The 21,419-nt window shown below is 45.3% G+C and overlaps 1 protein-coding gene across 1 annotated transcript in view; it reads right to left on the reverse strand.

Moving 5' to 3' along the window:
* PLD1 (phospholipase D1) overlaps nucleotides 1-21,419 on the reverse strand; it is a 61,704-nt gene that overhangs the window by 19,354 nt on the left and 20,931 nt on the right. Inside the window, exons 7-19 of the mRNA XM_030227014.2 lie at nucleotides 16,273-16,331; nucleotides 15,711-15,803; nucleotides 13,138-13,290; nucleotides 12,287-12,436; nucleotides 11,430-11,513; nucleotides 9,673-9,754; nucleotides 7,588-7,698; nucleotides 6,141-6,350; nucleotides 5,191-5,407; nucleotides 4,170-4,283; nucleotides 2,056-2,184; nucleotides 1,639-1,757; nucleotides 1,354-1,467 (exon numbers count right to left, since the gene is read on the reverse strand). Of these exons, the coding sequence (XP_030082874.1) occupies nucleotides 1,354-1,467; nucleotides 1,639-1,757; nucleotides 2,056-2,184; nucleotides 4,170-4,283; nucleotides 5,191-5,407; nucleotides 6,141-6,350; nucleotides 7,588-7,698; nucleotides 9,673-9,754; nucleotides 11,430-11,513; nucleotides 12,287-12,436; nucleotides 13,138-13,290; nucleotides 15,711-15,803; nucleotides 16,273-16,331 (1,635 nt within the window). The remainder of the gene's footprint in view (nucleotides 1-1,353; nucleotides 1,468-1,638; nucleotides 1,758-2,055; nucleotides 2,185-4,169; nucleotides 4,284-5,190; nucleotides 5,408-6,140; nucleotides 6,351-7,587; nucleotides 7,699-9,672; nucleotides 9,755-11,429; nucleotides 11,514-12,286; nucleotides 12,437-13,137; nucleotides 13,291-15,710; nucleotides 15,804-16,272; nucleotides 16,332-21,419) is intronic.

A 21,419-nucleotide genomic window follows, 5' to 3' on the forward strand; every position in this document is an offset into this window, starting at 1 on the left:
TTTGAGCTCCGTCCTCCTCTCCCACGGCCTGATGCCCTGAGCCAGCAGCTCTGCAGCTGGACTGAAGAGAAGCTGCATCTAGGTTTTTCTCAGTTTAATTTCTCCTTTGGGAACTGCTTCCAGTTCTGTAATCAGTAGAGCTTAACTTTTTGCTACAGCAAACCCCGTGATTTAGAAGTTGTGGCTTATCTTGCGGTTGAAGTGTGCTCAGGGGACACAAGCCCCATCAATTCCATGAGAACAAGATTTCCCAAAAAGCTGGTGTCAGACACAGACAGGGAGGCATTTACAGCCACAGGGAACAGGATGATGCCTGAAGGGGACTACTTCCCAGCAAGCTGGGAGCCTTGCTTTGGAGGCTGATGTAAAACACCCCAGAATCCTGACACAAGATCCCTGTACTGCCCATCCCTCACACCACACAGAGAGGAGCAGACAATGCCCTGGCAACCCACAAACCCAGAAGAAAGTATCTTATTTCACTAAGCTTCCCCAAGCAGTGCTGTCATCTGGGCAGACCACTCCTTACAAAGTCATGCATTTTTCCTGGTTTTGGTCTAACTGCTCTTACTTCATACATCTTTTATCCACGGAGACACACAATGGTTTTGCTGCTTCAGCATAACTATTTTGACTTTGTACTCTTCAACAAGTTCCTATTTCTGCTGGGTAACAGCAATATTCAAGTATTCAAATATGTGCACTTGACAGAGCAAACTGCGCTTTTAAACAGAGGTATCTTGGCAATTCTGACTGTGAGACTGATTGTCACAGATCAGACTGTGGGCTGACTGTGTGGAACTGCAGAGGACCCACTGGGGTGCAGGGCTGCATAATAAAGTGCAGATGAAGCTCAAGGCAGAAAGCAAGACTACAGCCCCAAGACTCCACTTAATGCTGGGCTCTCACTGACCACGACCCGTCTGAGCGAGGCGTCAGGGCCTGGCAGACTGCTCTGAGATCTGAGATAAATACCCAGTGGGTAACCTCAACCCATCAGGCCTTCTTGAATCATAAAGCTCAAATGTTAGGTGTTAGATGAAGAGCAGCAGAAAACAAACCATTAAACCACACAGCTGTGCAAAGTCACAGTGTTCCCACCACTTGAGTGCTGCAGACACTTTAGTTCCCTTACCTCAAAGGTGGAGATATAAATTAATGCCTATCTACTAAAAGTGTTGCATTATTCTACTGCATTTGAGGGTCTGATCATCTAATCTGTGAGTTGAATTAGACAAGAGGTTTGCATCTTATAATTCAAGCTCTGCAGAGGGTCTGTCAGGCATTCAAACTTCATGGGAGGATGCAAAACAAGCCCTCTGAGGAGTATGTGAGTAGGAGACCAACACCCACCTGGACTGTGGCAGGAACAGCCTCAGGCACCTGATACTTCAACTCATGAGCAGTTTGCTGAGATTTTGGCAACAGGAATGGGTAGGACAGGGACCGGTATTTGGGTTTCATAATCTGGATAGGGGGGAAAAAAAGATAAAGAAAAAATGCTTGCAACAGATAAAGAAAAAATGCTTGCAACATATGTAACAACACAAGGAAATAAAACAGATGCCTGCAGAGGGCAGGGGGATGAGGCAAGGCTGTGCTTATCTCCGTGCCCTCAGCAGTGAGACCCACACCCACCTTGGTGAAGTTCCAGCGCTGGATGAAGTGCCGGGCGACATCGCGCGCGGCTCTGCCGTGCACCACGGAGGAGATGTCGTGCCAGGGCATCCTGGGTGTGGTGTATCTGTCAATGAAGTCTGTGGGACAGGGGAGCACGGCTGAACTTCCTCAGACAAAGGACATGAGTGTGGAAAAGCACAGCATCCCCCTCCTCAGACTGAAGTTTCTGGCACCAAGCACCCCCAAGGCAGATGACTTGGACTGCAACAGCATAACTGGCCCAAAAATCCCTCAAAGGGAGTTTTGCTACTTTTGTCTAGCAACCAAACCAAACCAAACCAGCCTTGTTACCTCTGGCTTGGAGGCAGGAAAAATAAGACCTGAGACTGAAAAGATACAGAAGAAAGTTTGGGGAATGAAAAGACTCCCACTCACCAGCAAAAGGCTTGTCGAGTTGAACCCAGTCTTTAAAGACAAAGTTGCAATAGTCTTTTCCGTGCCAAAACCTGGTTTCCCCAAGCAGTTCTCCAACACCTGTCTTCAGGCTACGGATGGATCCTTTATCTGTGCAGGCAAACAAAACAAAAACATGCTCCAAAGTCATGGCCATCCATTGCACACAGCAGTGAGAGACTCAGCCATGGAACAGCACTGCTGGGACCTGCCAGTCCCAAGCAGCTGAAGCTGGTTTTTCCCTAGTCCTCCTGTTACTTTCAAGGGATATATGTCAGTATTTTTTCTTCCCTATTTTAGTATTTCTTGTACAATCAGAAGAGGTTATAAATAGGAGTCTGTTATGGAAATGAAAAGCAGATGCTGAATTTTAACTTGGACGACATCACCCTATAACCATTTGGCTTTCCCCAGTTCAATATCACCTAAATATTCCCATATGGCAGATCATGTAGATCATCTACTTCATACATTCTACATTAATAGTGAACTAATTCCATCTTCTCTGCTAGAGAGTTTATTATTTTGCCTCTCTAGCAGGGTGTATCTCCTCTAATAGAAGTAGTATTTATTATTTACAATGAGATGTTTTTATTCCCTCATTAAGTATTGTGGGTTTTCTTAGTACCATTTCGTTTTCCAAATAGCAGTGTCATTTTGGATACAATTTTACATATTGAACAAATGGATCCTGAATTCCAAATTCATGTTGATTGAAAAAGGTCTGAAATATTGTACACAGGGATATTCCCTTCTAACAGGATCCCTTTTCCAGAGCACATATTTTGGTGCAGTGAACACTTTTCCCAGCCTCTTAAAAATCCAAAAATGTTGTCCTAGACCATAAACAGTTACCTGGTGCTATTTCCTGACTGTGAGAGCAGCCTTCATCTGTGACACCAAATATTAATGCAATAATTATACAGCAATGCCGCGAGCAGAAACTTCTTCCTAACCCAACCACGCCACCAGGTAACCACAAAACCCCTCAGTACACAGAAAAACCAATTTTCAACAGTCAACAAAACACACACTGGCAGCAGCACAAGACCAGGGGACACAAAGCAAGCCCTGCCAGCACCGCCGTGACCCTGCTGAGCCAAGCTGAGCCAAGCCATGCCAGAAATGCCATGCAGCAGGTCTGCACCACAGCTGCCTTGGGAAGCTCCAGCCTCTAGTGAGAGTCCAGGTGGAGCTGGGGAATCACTGACTCCACATGCCTGGGTGGGAATGGGAATGTGTGGGATGCAGGCCAACACACGCTCTGATGACTGCACAATGACTCATGAATAGCATGAATGGCCACGGGGGAGACTGCACATTGTCTCCACAAAGACATGGAAATGCTTTGTTGCCTACCTCTACTTTGTAACCAATATTCTGTAATTGGCAATTAATGCCTTAGAGGAAGATGTTTTCAAGAGGGTGATGCTGAAGAACTACTCCTCACTCTGTTCCTGGACCCAAAGGCATCTTGGAAAGGTACCACACTAGGACAGGGCCTTCCAATACCAGTCCAGAGATGGGAACAACTCAGTGCTCACAACCCCCCCAACTCCTGTCTCAACTGAGTGTGCCTTCCTTGGTTTTAATTAGGAGAAAAATAGGGGACCCAAGTCTTTGTCCAAACACAGGACTGGCAGCAGCCACTCTGCTGCTTCCTCTCTCTGTTTTTGTCTTCCTGCATCAGGCTTACTTTAAAAATATCCAATACAGAACTTCCCAGTTCCAGTAACAGCTCTTTCCTTTACAGGATAAGAGCTGCTGAAATCATCACATACCAGAATCAGACCTATTTCTGCAACTGTTCCCTGCTGTCTTTATTGCAAATTTTTTGTTTGCTCATTTGTTTTATTTTGGTCTGTTGTTGTTGTTTCGGAGTTTTAAATTCTTATTTATTTACGCTGCAGCATTTGTAGTTTCTGGAGAAGGCTCTTCTGCCAGGATGCCCACAGAGGCAGGATAAGGATGTTGGGAGAACAACAAGCAGTGAAGGCTGATCCTGGCACCCCACCTCACTCTTACCAGAGTTATAATGCAAAAACACCAGCAGCTAAAGCCTGAAGGAGTCCACAGCTCTGCTTTCCTCCACTTACCCTCCCGAGGCTCAGCGAGCCCCTGTTTGGATTCATTGTGGTGATGGAACATTTTCAGATGGGGCCTTAAACTCTGGATTATATTCGGCTGGCTCCTAGTGGGGGTAGAGTAACCTGCAGAGAGTCAAGATGCTCTATTCATGGCAAAAACACACGTCCACCTCTGCAGCCTGGTGCCTGCTCCTGTCTGAAGACACCTGGCAGACAGGAACTCAAAGCAGACGTCAGTTTGCTGAAACTGCAAGTGGCTGCCAGGCAAAGGACCTAATTCAGGACCCAGCTGGTTTTAACCCAAACAGATGTAATGAAGTCCAAAGCCATGGCTGTGTCCTGAGCTGACTGCAACCAAGACCCCCATAAGGAGCCAGAGGCAAGAGAAAGATCAGCTGGGAGGAATGGAAATTCCAGTAAGTTCCCCCATCTTCAGGAGCTGAGGACTTTCAGGAAGGATTTCATCCTGGAACAATTGTGAAGCTGATCCTTGTAATTTTAGCCCTGAAATTATCTTTAATGTTGGGAATTAAAAGCTGCATTTAAATATTGAACTGTTGAACAGACTTTCCTCTCTAGTAAGTGGGTAAATTTGGAATATTTCCATTTATGTGAACTTATTTAAAACCTAGCTTTGAAGTCTTTGAGAGGGGATAATCCCATTCAGAAATTATTTGCCTGTTACAATAAATCCAGCTGAAAAATTAAAGATTCAATTCTCTCTTGCAGGAACAAACACTTTCCAACAATACAAACATTAAGAATCACATACACTGTATCACATCATCTGAGGGCTCATGAAAATTGCTAATTAGCTACATAAAAAATACATAAAACCTTTCTCTATTTTGCAGTGACACAAATTTACATGTTGGCTACACACAACTATTGTTCTGATAGTTAGGTAACTTGTCAACTCTTCTTCCATACAAAGAACACATTGCCCTAGAAATCATGTGAACGTGCACATACACCCACCCACCACCTCCACACATCCTTTATATAAATTATTTAGCTGAACATCACTCACTTGACTCACTGTCGATGCTGCTGACGCTGTCAGCGTGGTGCATACCGTGCTTGTGCAGGTGCTTGTAAATGCTGAACCTTGAAAACTTTTTGGGTTTTCCTACTCCTTTCATCTTTGATGTGTCTGGAGCATCATCAGCATTTCTCTCAAACAAGTGACTCTCTAGGGCCAGACCTTGAGGCTGCAGTGGGACCCGTTCAGCTGACTCTGCTGCAGCCTTAGAAGACACAAGACATGGCTGCAGGTCAGGTATGAAGAAGTTCCCCTTTAACTACAGATTCTCGTGCAGATCAGTGCTCAGAAACCCAAACCCATGCTCAGAAGAGAACACAGCCCATTCTCCCTCCCCAGACCTGCCATGGCTGACCACGGCCACCAGCTGCACCCTGCCCACTTATGTAGGCCCAGGAACTTACTGGGGAGAAGGCAACAACAATACCCTGGAGAGATGCACCATAGGCTCCAGGTGTTTCCCATAGGATAGAGTGAGGAAAGAGGCTTCTCCCATGGTGCTCTGAAGCACTATGTTAATTTTTCCCAGTTCTGTCTTCCCTACCCCTTTTACCCTTGTATGTTAATGTTTGTAAGTTCCCTCTTCCCTGTTTTCCCATGGGTTTGTGTAACCCCGCCCATCCACCCTGGCGTTTTCTACTGGTCCCTTCCCTGTGTACCACCCCTGAGCCCTCAGACTATTGGATCCCTGATGCTCTTCTCCACAATCACTTTTCCCGGACCCTCTTTTGTCTTTGTCTATTTATACCCTGGACCCTCCTTTGTCTTTGTCCCCCGGACTCCTTCAGCATGGCCCTACATTAAAGCACATTGGAACTCCACGACTGGACCCTCCTGTGTCTTCACTGCCGAGAGCTGCTGCGTGTCTGTGTCCTGGTGCTCTCCTACCCACTGGCTCTTGGGGAAGGGTGCATCGCCCACCAGCAGCACCCACTTACTGCCAGGTTGGCGGTGGACAGCGACTTGGTGGCGGCAGTGGCGCGCTTGACGCTGCCCACGTCGGTCAGGCGGTGCTCGTCGTCGTCCCAGCGCCCGTAGGCCAGGTCAATGCCACCCACGAACGCCACGGACTGGTCAACGATCACCAGCTTCTCGTGGTGGGCCCACAGGTACACCGAGGAGGACACGTGGTCCGGGTGCCTCATCACCTGCGAGGAAACCAGCAGTCAAGCTCAGCATCGCTGTCAAATTGAAATCCTTCCAGGCAGAGAGCTGGTCAGCCTTTTTTGGCTGTTTGGGGTGATGGGGAAATGCTGGAGTTGTTACTGGATGCATCCACAGCTTAATTACTGAAGCTACTCAATTTCCCCATAGGTGGTGTCAGCCATATGGCAGGCAGGTGTTTCCCCAGGATGCAGGAATCCCAAGCAGCAATGATTACTGATGCTGGGATAGGTCACCCTTACAACAGCTTCATAAGAGGACCATAGTTAAAAAGACTGCTTCAGTTGAGCTGTAATAGCTGAGCTTTCAAACACAGAGCCTGCTCTGAAAGAAAACAGCATATTGGTGATCTGACTCACTTCTTTGGTTGCTGCCACCACACAAGAGAAATAAGAAGTTGGGTGGTTTTTCCCCTACTTAAAATCAAGTTGTTTGGCATTTGTTTAGGAATTTCTTTTTGACAAGTGTCTATGGAACCCTAATTTCTGTATCTAAGCTCAGGATTTTATTTATTATGTTTGAGCCATTAGACCAGACTCCTGGAGAAAAAGCAACCAAGTTTCACCTGGCTACTCCCAAAACCTGAAACACAGCTCGTGTGTATTGTCCAGTTTTGCTACAAAGATGATGAACAGATGGCTCCCTTCACTGTGACAATTGATCAAGTGAAAATAAATCAATTATTCTAGCATAACACCTTAATGAGCAGTATCCTACTGCTCATTAAGGTGTATGTGTCTCTAAGAGACTGGATCTAGCCTTATCTACTGGTTTGTCTGCCACAACTGATTTTCTGCTTGGTGCCATAAGAGCAGTGTAACAGCACAGGACAGGGCAATGCTGTTCTTCTGTGGTGGGAACATTAATGTCCAGTGTTGATTCTGATCATTCACATTGGAGCAGAAATGCTGAAACGAGACAACACTCTCAATTTGTAATTTTCCATTTGATGTAACCCCATTAACTTGTCACATGAAACACACCTGTGAATTAAGGCAGTTGCTTTGGCAAATCTAAACTAAGCAATTTTATGTTCCATTAGAACCTAAAGAAATGAAATTGCCAGATGTGGCATCACCATATGGGTGTACCTTGTCAGACACACTGCAATGGTGGGAAACACTCCTGAACCTGCAGTTCCCACCCAAATCCACCGGGGTCAGCACCAGCCATCAAGAACAACTGAATGCAAACACCCTCCACACAGCCCCGTGCAATTACCTTGATGTTTGGATGGAGGTGCATGAGAGTCCGCTTGCTGTATTCACTGTTGATCCCCAGGGCAAGCTCCACCTCTTTGTAGAGCATCACAAAAATTCTCACTCCTTGTTGCTGTCAGAAATAAAAAAGAAAACATGGAATGCAGGCACATCAATGGATAGTGTCTGTTTCCAAAGGGAGGAAAAGCTAGAGGCAGTAAATGTGTTGTGTTTGCTGATGGAAATGCTGACTGAGGTTATTTGTTCTTGGTTATCCTCTTCCAGATCCTCCATAGGGACCCCACAGCCTAGAAGAAACTTGGGAAAGCTCTCCAGCTTTCTGAGAAAGGCTCAATACCTGGGTTTGTGTGGGTTTTGTTGTTTTGTCTGAGCTATGCCAAGGCCCATCCACAGGTCACTCCTACAGCAGCTCCTTTTACACACCCTTTGAGGTAGACTTTGCAAGCACGGTTCACTCCAATCATGTTCATCCACTAAAGTTCAGTGTTGCCCTGAGGGCTGCCCACAGTTAAATGTCCCTGCAGAATGACATGACCAGTGAGGTTACACAGACATCCCCCTCCTGAAGGGGATGTCACCAACTCAACACCAGTAAAGAGGTTCTTTCTGCTGGCAGAGCTAAACAAGCTCCTGGAACACACTGAGCAGTGCTAAAAACATGGTGCTTTTTGTGACCAGCATTGTATCCATGGCAGGGTTTCTAAAAACTTTTGTTAAAGCACTTTCAAATGTGCCAAGTGCCTCCCAAACCTTGGCAAATACTGGTCACACACTGGGACACCTCCACTTCCCATAACTTAGCATGGATTAAAAGCCTGCACTAGAGTTTGCCAGCTTAAACTTGGAACCTAAACTTTCCACAGCCTTTTGAATTTCTATTCCCATAAAGCTGCTACTAAGAGCAAAGGCAATCTCCAAATTGTGGATGATATTCTCCTCTCCACTGCACCCAGGGGAGTCCAAGGCAACGCTGCACACACAGCAAGGACAACCTCACCCCTACACCATGACATCAGCTTGCTGACTGCCCTGTTGAGTCAAAGGAACACCACAAGTGACAGAGCAAGCATTTCCAGTGACTGACCTCACTCACCTTACCACAATGTTTTCATGGTCATAAGAAAATCCCTGTCAATGTGACAAAAAGAAGCCAAATTCCTCCTCTGAGTGAGTGATGCCTTGTAGCCAGTTTATTTTTGCCAAAAAACCATGAGTAATTTCAAACCAACAGCAGTCAGACACAAAGCTCTCATTTTTTATCTAGGTATGTGGAGGAGTGAGGGCTGTGATGACAACTGGCTGGAAAGGAGATGGAGTCAAAGAGTATTTCAGCATGTCACAGAATCACAGAATGGTTTGGGTTGGAAGGGAGCTTCAAGACCATCTTGTTACACTCCCAGCCATGAGCAGGGACACCTTCCACTGGACCAGGATGCTCAAAGTACCATTCAACCTAATCTTGAACAATTCCAGGGCAGCCACAATTTCCCAGGCAACCTGTACCAGGGCCCCACTACCCTCACAGGGGAGAATTTCTTCCTAATAACTAATCTAAACCTGCCCCCTTTTAGTTTAAAGTCTGTGTCCATGGAATGCATGGAATTCTGCTCTTCTATTACAGCAGAAGTCCAAGAGGTTTCCCTTGGAATGGGAACAAACCTTGTGACTCACCGCTGACATGGGCAAGCTCTTTTTAGCACCGGTGTTATCGGTGTTATCACAGGGTGTGTGAATACCTGGAGCACAGCCCACACTCATAAACACAACCAAGTGCTCTGCCTTCCCTATACTCTAAATTACATAAATCACATGACAAACAGATCTTTGACCCTACCAGGAACTGAGACAGTTGTAAAGCAAGGCTGCAACCCAAACCTGGGGGCAATCAGAGGATCTAACCTTCTGCCCCTGAGCTCTTCCAAACCCGAACGAGGGGAACAAATCAGAACATGTGGTTTTCCAAGGCCATCTGATGTGAGGCTTTAACTCTCATCTCTACCAAAATGAATGGTGGAAGTGCTCCAGCCCCAGTATGACCCCCTGGATGGGGGGTGCAGGGTGAAGGGTTCAGCTGGAGCTCACTTACTGCTTTCCTCTTGAGGATGCAGTCCAGCCGCCAGCGATTCCCTTCCACCACCGGTCGCTTCATGAAGATTTCCGGGCTCAGCCTAAGAAAATAAAGGTGTATAAAACCCACAGCAGATGTAGCCTGCAAACAAAGCACTGGCCTAAATAACTAACTTGGAAAGCAAAGGAATTGAAGTTTAAATAAAGTGGATGTGAAAGCTCATGTCCCAGAGTGATGCATTCTCCAATATCCTGCTCTTTGTTCTTTAATAACTAGGCATTACAGAGGGCAGGGGACATGTCCAGCACATTCATCTTCATATTCAATAACCCACGAGACCAGGTTGAACAGTGATGTATAAATAGGGAAATTTGGACTCTATCCGTGAAAGAAAGATGCAACAAAAGAAAACCCTGAGGATTTTCTGAAGGAAATATGCAGACACAAAAAATAAATAAGAGTGGGATTTCAGTTCTCCTGGCACCTGAGCTGAACAGAATGGAGTTGTGCTGAATTTTCCTTGCTGCCTAAAGACAAAGCAATAGGATCTCTCAACAGGACATGTTATTGCTTTATGGATTACAAGAAATAGTTAAGCAGTCTCATCTAATTCCTGCACAGCAAGATGACAGAATTTCATTCCTTTACTTTTTGTACGAAGCATAGCAACTTGGGCTTGGATAAAGCATATTGCTACATCCTATTTTTATCTTATACATCAAGTTTTAGGTAAGTTTTGGAATTCCATGATACTTGAACAATTGTCTGAATAAAACACTAAGTAAGAGACAATGGGTCTGAAATGAGATGCTCTTGAACTGCCACCTTATGTTGCATAGGGGGAATCCATGAGCATTAGGCTTAACTGTGGTCATGGAAGGAAACAGATTCACCCCACCAAATGTTAACATGGTATGTAGTTTTCTCATAATTTCCTCCTAGAAACTAAGTCTCCGAGTTCCCAGAGGCAGCAGATAAGCAGCCAGAGGTTAATTTCACAGGCAGAGAAAGAGGAGCATAGAGATGTGCCTAAGGTGAACAGAAAATCTGAGTCATGTCTTGGAAGCCTTCCATGCCCATGGTCCAGGCTGGCTCAGGCAGATTAACCTCCAGAAAGGCAAGACATGAGCAGCCTCAACCAGCACCCAGCCAGGAGACTCTGCCCAGTCTGGGAGAGCACCATTTTCCTAACACAAACAGGAACCAGGGCACTGCATAAACACATAAAATAGGGAACAAGTGGGCAGAGCCAGGTCCTTTGGCAGACACACAGCCCAGAAAAGGCAACAAACCTCCCCTCCTCTCTTATCTGGCCCATTTAAGAGCAGACCAAAAGGACATACTACAAGATGCTCTCACACTTGGCATGAGGCTTCCCAAGTCAGTGGGGAGGAGCTGAAAGGGGATCCCATAGCACTGCTGAGCATCCTTTTTCCCTGATACACTGAAAGACACCCATGCCCCTCAGACTTGCAGCATTTACACTCCTGAGAAGTCCCTCAAGCCACCACACGTGCAGTTCAGGTGGTGCCTCCGTGTGATTTCAGGCATTTCCATGGAGGGAGACAACCAAGCTGTTGATCTGAAGCGTGTGCTTTTGCTGCCAGCCCTCCTGAAAAGGCCTTTGAATACAACACAAGGAGAGGTTTGGGTGTGCTGCCAAACCATCTGGCTGCAGGGCTAGCTGCCATACTGTAGGGCTCCGAACAGTGCCGCATTGTCGGGAGTGTCCCCGGAGAGACAGCTGGGCAACACCCAAACATGTCAGTACTCACCACCAATCTGTGATGAAAATTTCTTCCTTAGCAGCTTCCATGGCGTTTGCGACGTCTTCAAAGTACCACTTGGCATTGACATACCTGCAAAAGCAAACAGAGTGCAGAGTTATGCCTCTTCCCCTTCATTAAGCAAAGTACACAGCTGAAGAGCGATGGGGTTCTGTGTTAATGACACTTATGTTCTCTTCTCAAAAGCAAACAATCCAATTTCCAGAATCAGGACAACATGCAGGGAGAATTCTATGCTGCTATCAGTAGCTTGATGAAACAGCACAATAAGGGAATATTAAGTGCCTCTTGGCACTTCTGCCAACTTCACACAATATTCCTGGGTTCTGCTTGACATGCAAGCCAGGTTTGTCTCTCAGGAAAGGATGATGGAATGGTGTTTCCTTTGATTTATGGAAAGTACTCAGGCAGAGGTTGTTGCAAGGCAGACAGCGCAGGGAAAGTACTGGTCTGCTTCCAGCTAGAATCTAGTTTTTGAGGCACTTGTGGGAATGGATTAGTGCAGTCAGGTTACACTAGGGACAGAATGATTTCTCAGGGGCTGCTATGTGCATAAAGCCCAGCCCACCCTCCCGACTATACCCCAATCTACCTTTGCTGATTCCCTCTTCTTCTCTTTATCCTTACAATGACAAATACCCAACACCTCTGAATTTAAACATAACTTGACAATGAGCTGTCACACTGAGAGCTCCTGCCATCAGCACTGCTACTCTGCCCCTGGTGAAGAAAGCTTAATTTTTTTTTTTTGCAACTTCTTTAATTATCACCAGTCCCCAAGCTACCAAAGGCTACCAGCTCTGTTGATGAGAGGTGCTGAGGGCAGGCAGGTAGCAGGTGCTCACCACTTGGCCAGGGTGTTCTCCTGCACGGCCGCGTAGGAGCCGAAGCGATGCTCTGTCAGAAAGTCCTTGCCGTGTTTCCGGATGAACTCGTCTATGCCCTGCCTCCACCACTGGGCATGTCTGTAGCTGTTACACTTCAGAATCAGTGACCTGTAAGAACACACGAAGCACAGGGCAGGAGGCTGAAGCCATTTCCATTTAATTGGGTTGCTCCTTGCTGCCTGTCCATGTTGGTAAATGCATCTGTACCAGTCATATATTATTTATGCAGAATGTAGGGACGTCGCTGCTTTATTTGCAAAAGAATGCAAAGCACTGAGCTGCTCTGAGTGACTAACAGTACTGCAGTGCCAAGTATAAAAAACCCACCCATGTTTAAATTATTAGCACCAGCTTAACTTGGAGTTGGAACCAGCCAATGTTGTATTTTTTAAGAGATGAATTTATACTGTGTGCTAACATAAAAACGTTAAATATCTCTTTATCCCCCACTAGCATGTCTTTTGAGCAATACTCCATTGGGATGCAGAAAAAAAACATCCCTTCTTGCAGCTTAAAGTGAACAGAGTGCCTAAAAAATTACCTAAGCAATTGCTGTTGAACCAGACTGTGCAACTCAGCATGCACTGTGCCCCCAGGCTCCAGTAATAACCACAGGGATGGACAAACAGAAGCTCCAAATGCCTCATTAAGGCATGGGAAATAATCAGCATTAGGGCCAAATCCCCAGTAGGTCTGAGCACACCAGCAGCAGCCACCCAGGCTTGTTAACCCATCCTGCAGAGCAGCATCGATTTCTCCTTAAAAAAACAAGGGCAAAGTAAAAGGGATAAACAAAGTTGTTTTCTTACCTGGAGAGATTGTCAATCTGCAACCCGTATTTAGTTTCTGTTTCTTTCTGGCCTATCTTGATGTTGAATTCCTTATCAACCAGCAGGACAAAGGAAATGGCCCCTGAATCAGGCTTCATGTACATCAGGAAGGAGTCCTTCACCACCAGCCACCTGTACAGACACAGCAACCACGTCACCTGGATTTCACACCCATGCCAGGCCTTAAAACATGAGCCACAAAAAGAGCCAATAAAATGGAAAAGTGCTTCTTCAAAACATGTGCAAATCATTTATCTGGGAAATCTACTAAATGGTAAAAATTACTCTCAGGAGCTAGACTGGGGGTGGTTTTCTTGAGCAGAAAAGTGTCAATTTTATGAACTTGGGTAATGAGTTTTAAGTCAATATGGGAGTTTTAGAGTTATGTAAATAACTCCTTTTTACAGGAGTCTTGAAAAATACAGGTTCCCTTGTTAAACAAGACCCATGAGAGCCTCCCTGGTCATAAACCTCTGAGCATGAGGCAAGGTGCAACAAGCATTCCTCCATCCCTAATTTTTATTCAGCGTGTATGCTACATGGGAGTTATTTGACATTTCTTACATTAATTCTGATGCCAGGATCACTTTCACTCCTATCAAAATATATGAACAAGGCATTTTGGAAAGCTTTTATTGCCAAGCAACAGGCACCCTGTTAGAAACACATGAGGAGGGATGACCGGCAGGTTTTACATAAATACTGTAGCCTGAAGGCAACTCTGGAAAAAAACCACACTTTACTGTGAATGGCATTTCTAATTTTTTCTCCCCCTGCAGCGTAGCTGGGGTAACCAGCCCCCTCTGTCCCACACAGGTCTCCATCATCAGACCTTCTCTTCATTCTTCTGCACACTCAGAAACACACAAAGCAGCACAAAACACTACAAAAATCTGTTCATTCTTGTATCTTTAGTAACAGCCTCAGCTCCTCATCTACTTCCCATATTTTTTTATTAGATTTCATACATTTTTTTCTTGCTTTCAGGGACCTGAAAGAGTTACCTGGCATCACCTCTCATTTGGTGCTAAAATACCTCCCCTCTCTATTTGGCCCATAATTTCACTCTTAAACATCCCACAGGGTGTATTTCCAAGTACTCTCCCTTCTGTTTTTCCCAGGCAGCTCTAAATGCCTGAGGAGTCCTGCCTGTGCCCACTCACAGCTTCACCCCACTATCCTCCTCCATCTCCTAAAATCCTTCCTTTAAATAACCCTCTCTGGGAAATATTACTGTTATTTTCTTATTTATTGATGCATAAACTATCAGTCCCAGTGGGCCAAGATGGGAATTTAGTGTCTCACTTGTGATATTCTGTACACAATCCCACTCAAAAACTTCTCCTACCCTCTTTCTAGGCTTTAAAGAAAAATGGAGATCCATCAGAGCTGGGTGTGCTACTGTCCCCACCACAGCTTGAGCTCTGGACAACACAAGAAAGAGTTAACTGAGGAGCATCAAGAGGAAAACACATTTTTTCCAGAAAAAAGAAAAAGAATTGGTGATGATTTAATGATTTGACCTGAGGGAAAGTCACATCTTTTTCTCCTTGTGCCCTCATTATAGAGATCTTCTGTAAACCTAAATTAAGAAATGTTGGAAATGCTGTGCAGAAACAGGACCTTTTTTCATAAGAATGTAGAAAGGTTTTGTTGGAAAACAGAATTATTAAAGATAAAACTAATGACAGCCCACGGGTGATGCTAAAATCCAAAGGTGCATAATGCTCCATTGACTAAGAAATTGTTGCTGTAAGGCAGATATGTGCTATTTGGATTTTGAAATGGAAAGATTTGCCTGGGAAGGGCATGCTCCAGGAAATACACCTTGCATTTTCTGGAGGCTGGCTGGTAACACAGGTACTCTCCCACAGCACACATCTCCCTGTGCTGCAGCCCCAGGCAACACAGAGACCTAACAGAGAAGGTAAAGAGATGGGAACAGCAAATTATGTCTGTCTGCAGCAGGAAGGGACATGGGAACAGGAGAAAACATTGGGATTCAATACCTGCAGTTATAAGCAAGAGGCAATACATAAATGTATTTAATGCAAAGGTTAATTGCACCAAACAGCTCCTTAGCATTGCAGGTCACATCTGATTTGATCCTGCCTTGAAGCAGTCCAAAGAGTGTTTAATTAATTGATTTTCATTTTGTAAATTGAGGAAGGGAAGCTCAGAAGGCCAGATTGAAATCTGCCTGGGGCAGGTCACCAGTCATATTCCCTCCCAAAGGCACAGAGCCACCTGTGCTCCTGCAGCAGGGAAAGGTGGGCACAGTCTGGCACTGCCATTTCTGTCAGCTCTAGGAAATCCCACATTTTCTCTGGAGTAACATGTCCCTTCTGTGAACTCCAAAGGAGGAAAAAAACCCCACCACACAGAAGGGTGAGGCAGGGAATAGCCCACAGACCCTTCCAACCTGAAAATCTGTGGCTTTCATAAAAATAGCAAGATTCTCTCCCACAGATTTTTTGGGAGAAGGAGACAAAAGGGGATTTTTGTGTGCCCAGGGAGCACTGGCATCCCCCCCTCTGCCAGCCCAGCAGTACCTTTTGGACCAGCGGTAGCACATCCTCCCTTGGCCACAGCAGTTCAGGCCAGGAATGCGGTGGCCCCCGGAGCGCTTCATGATGAACCCTTCTCTGCAAGACAGAACAGGGGCAGGGTGAGGGATGGGGCTCACCTGGAGCTGCAGGAGGGGTTTTGAACCCCCAGCCCTTGTGCCTAGGGCTGGCTCTCCAAGCCTGCCCAAGCAGCCTCTGTGCTGTGCCCAAAAAGCTGGATGGGCAAAAAAATAATGGAGTTTTAAGAAGCACAGGGTCCCATTTTACAGCACTGGAAGCAGAAAATTAAGTGGCTCAACAGGGAGGGCTGCAGGGAGGGAAGAGTGGAAACCCTGTAAGCACTGTCTTGTAAAGCAGCTCATTCTTAAAAACATTTCTCCAAATTAGAGCATTTCTGTCTGAACTGTAATAATTTTTCATATCTAGATGGCAAAATATTCCCCAGTCAGTTAGTGCTGAGAAAGGAAAGCTATTAATTTTAACAGTATTTATGCATAAAGTCATGCTCTTAGTGAATCGTAACTCACAAAGACAGCTCACAACTCACATGCCCTTTGGTCCCAGGTCATGGATGAATGACAGCTGGCTTACTCCAACAAACTCCATCTGGGAAAGAAAAAGACATTCCCCCATCTTTATAACCCTGAAACCCACAAAATTTTTTGCTTTATCAAAGTGACCTGCCATAAAGACCTACAGAACATCCAGAGCAGATGCTATCCCGCACCACTTAAGCATCTCCAAGAAGACCAAGGAAAGTATTTTGGTTGAGTTTTCTGTTTGTTTATTTTAGATGTACTTTGGAGAACACATTTCAGGACAATTAAACTCAAATGCATCACAGGGACTCCCTGGTATTCTCCCTCCTGTATCTTTGGCTGAAAAAGGACTGAAGTTTGACACTGTTCAGGAGTCTGTGTGATCTTGGCTGGCTACCTGAATCTTCTCCTCCCTCCAGGGACCCTCAAAGAAAGACTGCAAAGGAAATGAGGACATGTGCCCAGAGCAGGGAGCACCCTTTAAGTCCCCTACCCCATGGAGACACCACAGGAGGGTTCAACCCCACAACCCACGAGCATCCTCCAAGGCCACTGCAGCAGGTCAGTGCTGGACACACATCACTGCCAACTGGCTCCAGGAACCAAAAATCCACAGGAAAACCACAGTGGGGCAGGAGGAGAGCAAGTTCAAATCCAGGAACCTGCCTCCTCATAGCTCCTCCTGCTTCAGCAGGGATTGCAGGGAACAGAACAGTGAGCAAAGCTGGTGAGAAAGCTCAGCACGATTACATTCACCTCTAAAAATAGGACACTGGGCAATTTCGACTGAGCAGGCTTTTCTTGGCACAGCAGGACATTCCTGGCAGTCTGCTGGTTATTAGCCCTGGGCCCCTTTAGCAGAAACATTCTCCCAGGGTGTCCTGTGCAGGACAGGGCTGGGGCAGGCAGAGCCCTGCAAAGGAGTCGCACAGCAGAATTCTGTCTGCACCCAGGCACTTCTAATTTATTGTCACAGCAAGTTGGCCAAGTGCAGAAAGGTGCTCAGGGCAGGTGTCACTGTCCCTCTGGCCAGGCAGCAAGCCAGAGGGAACCTCTAACAGCACATTTTGGCAATGAACCCTGCTGGGGCTGCAGCACATGCTCCTGAGGTACCAGCTTCAGGATATGCCCACCCATACCCACAGCAACTCCAAGAAAAGGCTATCTCTTCTCAAGGAAAGGGCCACTGTCATCTCTATTTGGCACATCAGCCTCAGGGCCCTCATTAGCAAAATCCAATTTTGCACAGGAATTACATGGGTGCACCCCTAAGTCTCAAAGACATTTTCAGACACTAAGTAAAACAAAAAGTATCAGTAAATTTGGGGTCAAAGTCCATCCTGCCATTACGATGAGGTTAGCACAGGCTCCCTTCCCAATGCCATCATTTATTTTTCCCAGAAAACAGCAGTAGAACTGAAGATCCTTCCATCTCTTTACACTCAGCTGCTCCTGGGATCTTCCCTAACTTTTCATATCAGCCAAGGCCATGAAGAACAAAAGACACTACTGCTTTCCTCAAGGACATAAAGTAACCTCTACTCAGCTGAGGCAATTCTTATGCTTTGATTTTAAGGTGACTTCAGCCTGCTTTCAGAAAGTGGTTAGAACAAGTCATTCCATGCTATTTTACCAACCATCTTGCTCTCTCTGTTCTCCCAAAGTGTTCTGGAAAAGCACCAGGTGTGACCAACAAATGTTTTAGCTGTTTCTGCAGCAATACTCAAAGCAGGGTGGGAAGTGCCTGAAAAAAATCCAGTCTATCCTACAAGACCTTATCAGAGGTCCCAAGCAAATTCTCAGGCCAGTTCTTTGTCTGGATCCCATTTTAACTTCATGGCAATTCATATCAGACAAATCAGAAGCCCAGACGTTTCTCTCACTGCGGGCACACACACAAAAAAAAGCATAGAAATGTCAAAACCCTTTGAAAATTCTGGCTGGGACCAGAAAGCTGGCAGGAATTTGAGGAGCACTGCATGCAGAGAAATAATTGTCTTCAAAGAAGCAAAAAGAAAAACCAGGAGGAAAAATTACTTGCAGAAACAGAACTACCATTACATGAAAGAGAAAGAAAGATTGTCTGGCAGCACAGCAACCTCCTCTCCAGCCAAGCAATCTCTGGAACAGCAATGACAGGAGCCCATCCAACACATTGATCAAGCGTTGGTTTGTAAAAAAAAAAAAAAAAAAAAAACTTAAATTAATTCCTGCAGTTAGAAGGAAAATTCCCCAGCGTAGCACAAAACATCTGATGGAATGATTTATTGTTGCAATTAGCTATTTTTACTGTCACAGTGTCTCATCTGAGGTGCTCATCATTCACAGAGAGGCTGGGAGAGGCAGGCAGGACAGGCAGGAGCTTTCATCTCTGTCACATCAGAATTCCTGTGCTGCCCAGCTGCCTCCCTGGGATCTGGCATCCCACTCTGGTTTCAGAGAGACCCACAGCAGGATGGTTTTGGTATGAGATATGGGCCAGGAGAATGCAGCTTCAATGACATTGTTGTGGCAGACAGGAGTGATGGGCTGCAGGAGGACAGGCTATGGAAGGTGGAGAACCAGCTGCAAGGTGTTCAAACCATCCTGTCCTGCCAGCAATGTGGAGCATGCATGATTTATGCAAGCAAAAATTTCACAGAGCATCTGCATTTCAGATAGGATTCAGCCTCTGCATGCTGTATTTTTTTCATTTTGACCCTTGTTCTTTATTTAGTGGGTTCAGAAATGCATCACTGATTCACTGGTCACTAGCAATAACATGGAATTACACACTCTCCAGAATGATATTGCTCAGCACAATTACTTACACAAAGAAAAATTTTCTTATACAAAATACACATTAAAAAAAAACCCTAAAACATGCTGCATTTCAAGTATAATAGCTTGAAATATTGATGGGTTGGGTGGGGACCTCCACAAAGATCCAAGCACTGTTATCAGAGGCAAAGTAATGGCCTCTCTCACTTCTCAGCTGTTCTTAATTAAGATGAGGGTTTTACTCTCTCTAAAGTTCATGCAAAACATTACACACATACACATGATCCAGTCAAATCTTACTTTTCATTTTGCTTGGGCATCTTTTAAGTATGGGAGCGTGCACAAAAATAATGCAAAGGTCCAATTAATAAAATTTTTAAACAGAATCCAATTAAGCCTCAACATTTTGAGGCTATATTCCTCTAATTTCCAATTTTCAGAAAAAGAAGTGTGAACAGTTAACACACAGAGATTTCCACAACATTCATTTTCATGGTAATTGTCTTAAAGCACTTCAGCCAAAAAGTACTATAAAAAAGGTTTTGGAAAGAAGAAGAAGATTTAAATAAATCACACAAATCAAATAATTAAAAATATTAAATATAAAAAGCTAGATGATGTACAACCTCTCCAATGCCATGTAGTCACTGTGGACCTGATCCTTAACCCAAACAGTGACTTCAGGTCTGCAAAACCACAAGCTTGGCTTGCAGGCTTGACTGCCTCAGTGCATGGCACGTCCTCCAGACAGTGTATAAAGCACTTTGCTCTCACTGGCAAATAATATATTAACCACAAACACAAAAGAAAAAAAAGTAAAAAAGCAAATTCATTAAATTGTGCAGCTCAGATGTAAAAAAAAGCTCCTCAAAGATGCTCCTGACCCAAGCAGGCTCTTCACAATGACCAAGGGTTACACTCCAGGCAGGTCTCAGCTTGCCTTTGCAACTCCATGCCTGATTTAACAGAGTTCCTGATTTTAAAAAAGTCCTCAGTGCATGGATTTGATGAGAGGAACACAGAGAAGTCGAAATGTGCTCCAAGATTAAGACAGTTACAGCATTTGTCAGCATCCGGGCAAAAGACTTCTCAACCACAGGAAGAGCAAAGCCCCCATTTTGTTCTCAGGAGGACAAATACAGTTCCAGGGAAAGTGCCAGAAATCTCCACTTTAGTCTCATCTGAGAATGGTGGGGGTGGTTTGGGTGCTGTTTTAAAGGAAGCATTTCCTTCCCTGCACTTTCTTCCAGCATCGCCTGCAGGACCCGTGCTGCCACCACGGGCAGCAAATCCTCCCTGAACACTTCTCTGTGGCCAAATGCAGTGAAAGGCAACAATAAACTGAGAACTTATGTGCAAAAGGGACATCTGGCTCCAGGGGCTGGGGACAGAAGGGTGATTCAGCCCAGGAGGGAGCACCCCACAGCTGCCTGGGAAGGCAGGGCCGCCCATCTCCTCTCCCAGCCTGCACTGTGCAGCCTGTCTCAAACCACAGCCTGGCCAAAGCATCACCCACGTTCTCATAGGAGCAGAAATGTTCCAAAATATTTTAAAAAGGCAACGCCTGCCTAAAAGTGACAGGATGGATCCACACTGTAAAATAACTCTCCCCCGCTCTGCATATGCTACTGATCAAAATTGCCAAGTTATCCCAATCCTGCTTCTAGAACAAAAGAAGATGACTCTTTTCCACATGCAGCTCTTCACTGCTTTGGAATTCAGCTCCACAGCCTGTCCCCTAAAGAAGCACTCTAAGGAATGCAGCTTCAGCCTCAGCCTGAAGATTTCTTGTCATCCAGAGCACAATGGCCAACCCCAATGGGCATTCGTCCCACGGAAGAAGCAGTGCTCAACACTGAGCTCTGCAATTGAGCACACACAGTTTTTAAGTTTTTATACACAACATCCAGCTATGAGCTGCCCAACATCTCTACACAACAGAAATCCTGCAAAATAGAAGAATATCTAACAACAGCAAAAGTCTAAGAGAAGTGGCTGCTACAGAAACCCAAAGTTCAGTCTGTATTTTTGGTTTGTTTGAAAACCAGGTGTTCCCAGCTATCACTCTGTGCTCAGAAATGTCACTAAACTTGGCAGCTACTCAGTGCGTGCATCAGATTTTGCTGGTAACACAAAAGATGAAGTAACACAGTCATTATGCAGCCAAAAAAAGGGGAAATAAATTACCATCCCCAAGAGATGTCACAGCTGCAGCTGACAGGTGAGGACTTCTGAAGAAACATTTGAGGATGAATGTCAAAAGAAATATTTTTGCTTAAAATAGGCCTGAAGTTGGATTTGACATCTCTCCACATTTCAAACAGTGTTGACCTGGGGAAATAAGCCAACTACCATCTCCCTTTGGAACGGACAAAACACTCATTCACCTCTCTGG

Source organism: Serinus canaria, chromosome 9 (genome assembly GCF_022539315.1).
Source record: "Serinus canaria isolate serCan28SL12 chromosome 9, serCan2020, whole genome shotgun sequence".
Classification (NCBI taxonomy): Eukaryota; Metazoa; Chordata; class Aves; order Passeriformes; family Fringillidae; genus Serinus; species Serinus canaria.